The sequence below is a fragment of the Montipora capricornis genome, chromosome 3 (assembly GCF_036669925.1).
Source record: "Montipora capricornis isolate CH-2021 chromosome 3, ASM3666992v2, whole genome shotgun sequence".
In the NCBI taxonomy this organism is placed as follows: Eukaryota; Metazoa; Cnidaria; class Anthozoa; order Scleractinia; family Acroporidae; genus Montipora; species Montipora capricornis.
In genome coordinates this window covers 48,261,356-48,271,355 of record NC_090885.1, presented here as the reverse complement: position 1 = coordinate 48,271,355, position 10,000 = coordinate 48,261,356, and the positions used below count along the sequence as shown (strand labels likewise).

At 39.2% G+C, this 10,000-nt stretch overlaps 1 protein-coding gene across 1 annotated transcript; it reads left to right on the top strand.

The window, feature by feature from the left end:
- Nucleotides 1-1,491: 1,491 nt before the first annotated feature.
- LOC138041424 (alpha-1A adrenergic receptor-like) lies at nucleotides 1,492-4,567 on the top strand. The gene is made up of 2 exons (XM_068887185.1): nucleotides 1,492-1,637; nucleotides 3,254-4,567. The coding sequence occupies exons 1-2, from the start codon at nucleotides 1,615-1,617 to the stop codon at nucleotides 4,368-4,370; spliced, it is 1,140 nt and encodes a 379-aa protein (XP_068743286.1). The 5' UTR covers nucleotides 1,492-1,614; the 3' UTR covers nucleotides 4,371-4,567.
- The last annotated feature ends 5,433 nt before the right edge of the window (nucleotides 4,568-10,000 follow it).

Here is a 10,000-nt window from a genome sequence, read left to right as displayed (position 1 = left end):
ATTCCTTTACAGATCACCCAACTAATGGAAAAGCAATAAGAAAAAGCTTTTTGTGCTCAAGTTATTCAGTAAACCGACTAGATTGTTTCTTGCCCGGTCCTTACTGACCAGCTTTCGGGGAAATAATGAGGAATCAGAGGCAATTACAACCAAAAAGAGAAGATTTCGAGAGTTTGTTTTGCTGCTTGTAGGATTTTAGTACTGAAGACAATCCACTGACTTAGTGGATTACAAATAACTTCTGTTGCTGATAGACTTCACATTTAACAAAAGTATTTGCAATTTCACAGCTCAAACTTGGAATTAATACTTTTACATTTTTCGTAATATAAACTGTGGATGGAGAGGGAGTAGAGTGAAAGGAAATACCTTCCAAGTAAATTGTAATTAGTGGTACTTTTTTCTTCAAAAGTGAATTGGGCAAGCATTTGATTAACATTTTCGCCTTTTCGTCTCCGAAAAAAATCTCTTTTACCTTGCTTCGAGGAAAAGGACTTAAAATTGAATTCGCAGTCTGTCACGCCGCTATATATAGAGTCATCAGCAAGGTTGAGTGGTGAATCATCAGAATCATGATAGACGAAGTAATATCACTAATTTGTCCGCAGTGGGGAGATATTGCTAGTGTTTTTAAGCGATTCAGCATGTGCAGTTAATCATGGAGATCCTTCTCATATGCAGTAATTGTAATATATAATAAGTTATTATGTTGATTGTATACGTTCTCTTTAACTTACACTGCCGCACTTTGGATGCAATCAACACCGAGGCGCTGATCAGGAGTACCGCGAAGTATCGTGCCCCGCAGTCGAGAGTGGAAATCGCAACCGCAGTGCTACTCTGAAACACAATAAAAAACTGATTAACATTTTAGAAAGAGATGGACCGTGGATTCTGCCCAACACGCACGATATTCATTAAAAATGCAGGAAGTTTTGTCTGAAGTGGTAAAAATGCTTGTGGAATTTTTCTATTTATTTTTCGCCCATACCTTTTTTCTTAAATTGACAGGTGACGTTGCACAAATGTACTGTTATTGAGCAAAGTCTTTGTTTTGATTGTTTTTAGATAAAACTTTGCTACCATTTCATCTAGAATTATCGAATAAAATGGTGAAAATAAGAAATTCCTTGTTTTAAACTTTGCTTCTTGTAAATTTTGTCCAGAAAACACTCTAATTTGTTTACCCTTTAAAACCCAAATGTTGACAGCTCGCGCTTTGCATTTGTATCACTGACTTTACATTAAAAGTTAAATTTATTACTAAGGAAGTCTTGTTTTTGGAAACAAGTAATTTTTAACTCAAAATTTTAATTTTCAGGGTCAATTGAAGCACAAATCCGACTTTTTTTTCAGTCTTATACAGTTGCGTTCATTGTCATCGAAGAATGCACGGCCTCGAGAGGAATTCGAGCATTGGTTGACAATTTCCTTTTTCTGACAGCAGTGTATGTTTGCCAAAGCCTACTCAAACACTCAAACAAAGAAATTAGACAAGACACAAAAACGCGAACAGGGCTTGTTGTGATAATTACTTGCTTTGGAGTTCTCTAGAAGTCCTGGTTACTCAGGGAATCAGCCTTTGTTTTACTTAGTACTTTGAGTACATGTTCTATGGTCACTGTAGCACTCACTGGGTATGTTATGACTATGGGAGTTATAGAATTAATTTATTGCGTGGATTATGCTTACAAAGTATGTCCTAGTCTGAAAGTAATCATTGTGCGGCAGTCAATAACTATCCTTCCTAACTGATCTAGTCTCGATAGTTGTAGCCATGCGTGTTTAATTTCGAATGTTTGGCATCAAAGCGAAGCGTCTTCTGGGTAGTATAATTGAACTTTTGAACCTCTGCTCGGCAAGTCTGACCTGAAGGGACAATTTTCAAATTATTATTCCGAGGGACGTTGCAATATCGCAACAATAACAATGAAATGGTTTTGTTAGCAAAATATCATCGCAGTTAATGAAGCAATGTAAAAAAAGAGCCTGAGGAAAATAACAGCCGTTTTTCCTATAAAATGACGAAAAATAAGCGATAAGGTTGTATATTGCTTGATGTCATATCATTAAACCTTTGCATGCATGCTTTGTCCTTACATCAATACCTAACTCGTTCAATTGACTTTGTCACAACTTCGGTCCACAACCTATACTCCCTCTGTCTCATATTTTTTGTTGCCTTGACAGGCTGTTGTGCACATTAACAATGATAATGATGTAACATGACACGAGTGCCAATGGCTTGTGTTTTAAAGGGCACTGTCATGCTAAATTTGCTGTTTTTAGGTCAACACTGGGTAAAAATCTAAATTAGTACTCTAGCTCACACCTACAGCATTCCTGACAACCCACTGACAAGATATGAAATACATTTATTCTATAAATACTGATGAAATACCAGGATTTTTTCTTTTACTAAAAAATCATATCTTCACCGCGCGCAGTGAACATATCATTTTTATCTTTCACATGCAAGAATATAGGTGTCGTCATGGTAACGAACACGATTAGCCAATAAATCACAAGCTTCTTCTTCATCGTATATAAGATACTTTTGTGCTTTAATATAATTCTTCTCTACTTCATTAACATTTTTATTGCAAAATTTTACATCATCATGATTTGTTTTTCATAAATTTCATATTTTGTTTCATGTTACAAAAATGCGTCTTTTAGCGGTTGGTGACCACTTTTTTATCATTTTGAAAATGAAGAAAACCAGTTGCTTTACATCTGGACATTTTATCAATATCTACAAAAACAGAACATTACATGGCCGCTTGGGAATACGAGTTTTATCTTCTGGTGCTGAATATCTCTCACGTGTGAGCGAAGTGAACGAGTGAGAGATACTTCCAGCACGAGAAGATAAAATTATTATCCCCGCGTGGCCATGTAATATCCTCTATTTATTGCACAAAGAGCTCTTCGTATTTAATTTTTGGCGACTTTCTACAGACGCCGTCTCCAAACTTGAAAAACCTGGCTAGTGCACTTCAATTGTTATTAGCAACAAAACTACACCATTGTTTTTTGGTCTTGATTGATGCAGACTTATTTTAGTGTTTTGAAGTTTGACTGAAATAGCTTGACGCTGTGCATAGAGCTGTGGTTAAGAGTTATCAAAAGCTTCCTTTATGTAACAGGTGTTCTTTCTTGAAACCTTTATCTTTATCCACAGTAGACATACAGAGTCCAACAGAGCGACGTGTAAAACTGAAATTGCTCGTACTATTTCTTCCTTTTCCAGAACTCCAATGGCCAATAACATTTCTGGTAACGCCAGTTTCACGGCGTCTGCACCTTTGTTTTACACGGATTTCAGAAGCATTTTAGGTGCTGTTGCAGTGGGTTCCTTGATTGTACTGACTATAGCAGGAAACGCAATTGTTTGCGCAAGCTTTTACACTTTCAGGGACCTGAGAACGATTTGCAACTACTTTATTATCAGTCTGGCCATTTCTGATATCTTAGTGGCAATTCTAGGGATGCCGTTTTGGTTGATATTACAGCTAACAGACTTATCCAACCCAAAGATAGTGACAGGCCATGTAAATATCTTCTGGAATTGTATGGATATTTTCTTCGGCACAGCATCGATTATGAACTTAGCAGCAGTTAGTGTTGACAGACACGTGGCTATAACTGCACCTTTCACTTATCCATATATTATGACGCCATCGAAAGCACTCCTGATCCTGACTTGTGCTTGGTTTTATGCCATCGTTCCGTCCAGTTTGCGACTTTTGGAATGGCCTCAGCCGGGTGGTTATCAATATTTCGTGTTCGTAGCAAGCTTTTTGCTTCCGCTAATGTTTATGATAGCAATGTACAGTAGAATATATATCGTAGCCCGACGCCAAGCCCAACAAATTCGTCAAGGCATGACCTTTACCATGGAAGTCAAAGCTGCAAAGACAATAGCAGTGGTTATTGGTGCATTTGTTTTCTGCTGGGCTCCGTTCTTTATTTCTAGTATTGTGTTCATGCATAAAAAGGAGTTTTTCCCCATATTTGTTTTCAAATGCGCGAAATGGCTAGAATATCTAAACAGCTGCTTGAACCCTGTTTTATACACTTGTTTAAACAAAACCTATAGAAAGGCTTTCAAGAGACTTTTTAGGCGGTGGCGCGGAAAGCTGGAGCGTTCTCGTGAGGAATCGGTTGCTGCCATTGGTACACTATCCAGGCGACTCACTCTACCAAGGGGATCTATTTTTTCTTCTCAAGGAAATGCTTTTTCCTTGTCATCTGGAAACCGAAGCAGTAATGGAGAATGTAGGAGGAAATTCAGCAGGTGTGGAAGCAGAAATAATATAGAAATGAATGACGATGGGAATGGCCTTTCTTCTCCGACATTGATCTGACGCCACCTGGTAACTCACTGGTATTTTGTGCCAACAATGAAATGATACACGCAGCGTTCTTCAAGGAAAAGATATTTTCAACAAATTTTAAAGAGTATTACAGTAGGAAGACATTGTTTTGTTGAAACTAAGGGACAGTCACAAGTTTATTAATACTTTCTTACCATGACCATCCAAAAAAAAAAAAAAAAAAAAAAAACAGCGTAGCAAGCGCTTTGATGTTTTTTTAAATTTTTATTTAAGTGAAGCGTCTGAGTGAATGTCCTACCGAAAAGAACTGTTTAGGATGACATTAGGGACCTTATAAACAAGGATGACGACGACGGCTACGAGAATCCTGTCTAAACATACTTTCTCCCGTTATAGTAATAATTCTGCGATTACCACAAGTCGCTCGGCATGGAAAGTGTGTGTCCACATTCCAAGAATAAAATTGGTGAGAGCGGTGTGGATATTTCTAGAGAAAACTGAAAATTCAACGTGAGGTTTGTGTCCTCCACACTTCCTCAAAATTGGTCATTTCACGTCGTTGTCAGGATTAGAATGACAAAGAATCGTATCAAAATGTAAAACGCACGCGCGCGGCGCGCAGAACTATTGTTTTTGTTCATTAAAACAGTTCAGAAGTTCATGATCTTGAAGCATTTCATTATGATTCTGCTGGGGTTTGAGTTCAAAGATTTCTTCATGTGGATGTAACGTAGCTCGTGCATTTTCCCGCGCCTGCACCTTCGATCTTACTTTTGTCCATATTTGGGCATAAAATTGGTGTCTATCATTTTGTCATTTATTTGTTTGAGCAGGTTGGAGTTTTGGCAGCTATTCAGCTGATGTGGACCTCCTAAAATCCCCTGCGTTCTTACAAGGAAAAGAAACGCAAGTGTGCTTCTGACCTTTTGTTTTGTGTTGTTCTCGTAACTGTCGTCGTTGTCCTTGCTTAAGCTTCATAATTGACTGACAATTCGACAACTGAGCGGAAGTCTTCAGAGTCAAAAACTACAAATACTCTAGTCTTTGATGTGACAATGTGACACGTTCACATTTAATTAAACGATTCCTGAACTCATGAATGTAATATGTATCAATAAACTACTACTACAACAACAACGACAGCAACAACAACAACAACAACAACAACTACAACAACTACTACTACTACTACTACTACTACGAGTCAACGAAGTCGTGATGTTACATACATACATACTTAATTGATCATTCCTCATAGGGGCTTTTCAGGGCCAACAAAACACAATCAACGAAAAAACAACTGTTAAGAATCCAAACTGGTCGGACACAAACCAGTTGGCTATTTACAAGTTAACAGACTTAACTGATTAGGGTGTAATGTGAAGTGCTAGTTTTGTACCCCATATGAACCACGTGAGCGTTAGCCCTACTTAAGGAAATGGGCCCACACAAGGACAGAGAAAAACTCTGACCATGGTGGGAATTGAACCCACGACTTTCAGGTTCGATCACCGCTGCTCTACGGACTGAGGTACAAGGTCGGACGGGAGCAGGCCGTGGGACCTGAAGATGTAAAACTCACGGCAATGAACATGTACGAGTACAAGGAATGGTTTCGTTTTTACAAACGTTGGCCATGTTTTGTACCTCATGTGAACCATGTGAGCGTTAGCCCCACTAACATAGTAGGGCTAATTTAAACCCGAAGGTCGTGGGTTCAATTCCTACCATATAAACCACCTCACGTGGTTAATATGGGGTACAAAACTAGCAGTTCACATTACACCCTAATCAGTTAAGCCTGTTTAAATATAAGTGCTACACGGCCAACGTTTGTAAAAAGTTAACCCTTCCCTGTATTTACAAGTGAGGTTGAGAAGTTTAACTTGGGACTATCAGGAACAAATTCAAGGAGTTGTCAGAAGGAGTCTTGAACCCGGGGACTCCTGATTAAAAAGGAAGGGGCCTAACCACTGGGCCGCACCGCCCAGCTATGTCAAAAAATGGAACCTAATTAGCGAGCTAACCTCCCGTAACAGCGGAAGGACGTCCAATATCTTAAAGATCAAAGCTGATAAAAGTAATATCCGGTTGATATAGCAGAAACTATTAACGAACACTTTAAAAATATTGCGCAAGTACTAGCGGAAGATATTTCAGCTGTAGATGTAAATCCTGAATTTTATCTGGAAACCGCTGATAAATCGTTTTCTCTGCAAACTCCGAGGATCGATATTGTATTAAACCTTTTAACGAACATTAATGATAAAAAGTTTCAGAGAAGGCAGGTATAGTATCGCAGAGATATTGAATGTTGAAAAGTGCTTTTTTTCGGCTTTCACTGTCGTAGAGCGGTCGGGTCAATTGGGAATTCATTGGAAATAATTATAGTTGTGACGTCACTATTGGTGTGCTGAAAAAGCACGGGATACAAATCTTTCAAAATTCAGTATCCTCTTTAGCAGAAAATGATGGTGTTTTGTGCTGCAAAAAATTGCAGGAACAATGAAGCACGTTCAAGTTTCACGACAACCCAAAACCACGGGAAGAATGGCTCATAAAACTTAAAAGGTAATCGTTTGAACCCACTAAATATTCACGCGTTTGTGCAGACCATTTCACACTAGACAGCTTTAAAGAAATCTGGAAGTAAGGGGTTTGCTTGGCCCAGCTTTCAAGCCACGAAGACGTGACCTTACAGATGATGCCATATCAGCTATTTTCAACTTCAAAAGCGTGGAATCTGAAGCAAAAATATGCCAGAAAAGAAGCTACACCGACGATCATTGTAGTCCGCCGACTAAGCAGTTCCTCATCCATTCGTTCAGCAATTGTGAAACGCAAAAATTTAGAAGTAGGCATGATCCATCGTGTTTAACATATCTAGGAATATATTGAACATTTTCCCTCCCTCTATTGGGTCTTTTATTAAGTTTGCTCGCGTTGTGAAGATCTTAAATGTCCATCCAGAACGGTCCAAAGCTAATCTCGTCTTCGATGTCAAGACTATTGAATTTGTGAGCACATGTTTGATTTAATGTACCAATATTACGTGTACTCACGTTCAAAACAGACTTAACTGATTAGAGTGTAATGTGAAGTGCTAGGTTTCTACCCCATCTGAACCATGTGAGCGTTAGCCCTACTAATGGAAATGCAGTCATATTCATAAAGGCAAGTTATTACAAGTTACTGGTATGTATGGGTATATTTGTCCAGGAGGGGGTAAATCTACAAGATCTTAATCAGTACTGTACATGCGCCAATCGCTCACGTTTTTTGACGAGAACATAACTATGCCCCTTTCCCTGGCAATTTTGATGCTGGAAAAAAAACCATTGCAGGTGATTCCCGTACCACACCATAGAGTATTTCAGACACTACCCAAACATCAGAAACCTTTCCAGGTCACACACACCTGTGTTGTTGATGTATAAGAGAAACATCCCATATGGAATATCATGGGCTATCTATGGGGCCTTCATGGTAAAGTGGTAAATTCTTTGTTCATGGTTGAAGTGCACTTAGCTATCAAGCTAGTTCACAGGCACCTCACTTTTAATAATATGAAAGAAACTTAAAAGAACATGATTAAGAACCCCAACTGGCATTTCATTTCAGCAGCATGAAATCAACGGCATGTTCTCTCTACAAAAACGGACAACTACGACTACTATCAAGCCTTGGGCTTGTTCCAACAACAGAATGAAAGATCGGACTCACCAAAACAGTTGCATGGAAATTATGGTTAATTATAATTATTAATTTCATTTCACAACAGCGAACAGTGAAATCGTACAAAAACGCAAAGCAAACACATGAAATTCCTGAAATAAGAGGATAACAAAGGTACTTTATAATTTACGGCGTGTGGACCTCCTAAAAACCCCTGCGTTGTTAGAAGGAAAAGAAACGCAAGTGTGCTTCTGACCTTTTGTTTTGTGGTGTGTATAGTGAGGCCACATTATGGAATAACTTGCCAATAGCTTAAAGAAAGTTGGATCTGTTGATCACTTTAAGCGAAACTTGAAGAAGGCATCCAGCATACCGAGCGGAGTCCCACACGGCAATCATGTAAAGCAGTGATAAATAGTTTTAGTTTTTAACTAGTAAAGCTTAACTGATGATTTTCCGTGTTTAAATAAAGTCTTACTACTACTAGTATTACCGTCTCTTCCTTGCCGTCCCTACTTCCTTACTGTTCCTAACATTACTACCAACGGACCTGGAGCTTCTAAAACATTCCATGCCGCGCCATGGATTCGAATCCTCGCATCATTGGACGTCGATGATTAAGTTTGCTTTGCACTGACCGCTAAGCCATCAAATCAACAAGTGAAGTCAGCTAGATATTTTTTCAACCAAAGAGTTTAAGGTAAAAAAAGCAAAAATTGTTTGCAAGAGGTGGGCTCTTGGTTCTTAAGGACCGAAGCCGAGGCCGAAGACGCGGACGCGCGGAGCACCATATAGTAACCCATCGATGCGAGAAATTTTGGTTTTATAGCCATGACGTCATCGACGGTCTGTACGTATGTACGTCCATCCGTCTGAGATAGAAAAGTAGAATCGGTTATCAAGCACATTATGCTTAACCCTAACCCTAACCCTAACTTAAAAAACATGTATTCATTTTAAACTTAAGGACGTTCGCGCCCAAACTGTTCCCACCTACAGATTTTTGTTGAACTTGCACGCAGAAAGGTAACGATCTACTTTTGCCAAAAAGACAAAAAAATGGGGACCCACCGAGCTCGTTTTCGAGATAATGAGGTGCACTTTTAGAAGCTTGCGTTATTTTAAGACAATCTTAGCACAGGCAGACCACTCTATGTGTTCGTGGTTTATTATATGTTTATATGAAACGAAGAGAATCTAGGAGCGTCATGAATAAAGCTCTGAAAACTGCACATCTAAATCACATCTCGGTCTGAATATCCCAATAAAGTTAAATGAAACCTTAATCGACTCATGTATGGTGTTTTTTCGCCTTCTTGGGCCGTCTAAAGCGTCTTATAGCGAAATTACGTTTTGGCCGGTGAGGGTTAAGACAAGAGAAGGAGACAAGGCTTACAACTTATAATTAGCGGCCGTCAGCCGCGACTTCCTCCACTTCAAACTGGAATTCACGCAAAAATACTGAAAATCTCACCTGAATGGTAACGGATCTTGATAGATGAGTTTTTTCTCTATCTCTTCGCCGAATTTGAGCTTCATCCCTCCAACAGTTTCCGAGAAAATCGATGCTGAAGTCACAAATATAGCTTTCTAAATATGATCGGTGCCAAACTCAGCGACCAAGGGAATTCAAGGAATGCAGGCCGTTTCAAATCTACCAATCGGCGGGCTGCCGCAGGAAGCCAAGCGTTGATTGGTAGATCTATCAAGATCCGTCGCCATTCAGGTGAGATTTCAGTATTTTTGCGTGAATTCCAGTTTGAAGTGGAGAAGGTCGCGGCTGACGGCCGCTAAGTTTCAAGCCTTGTCTCCCTCTCTTGTCTTAACCGTCACCGGCCAAAAGTAATTTCGCTATAAGACGCTTTAGACGGCCCAAGAAGGCGAAAAAACACCATACATGAGTCGATTAAGGTTTCATTTAACTTTATTGGGATATTCAGTCCGAGATGTGATTTAGATGTGCAATTTTCAGAGCTTTATTCATA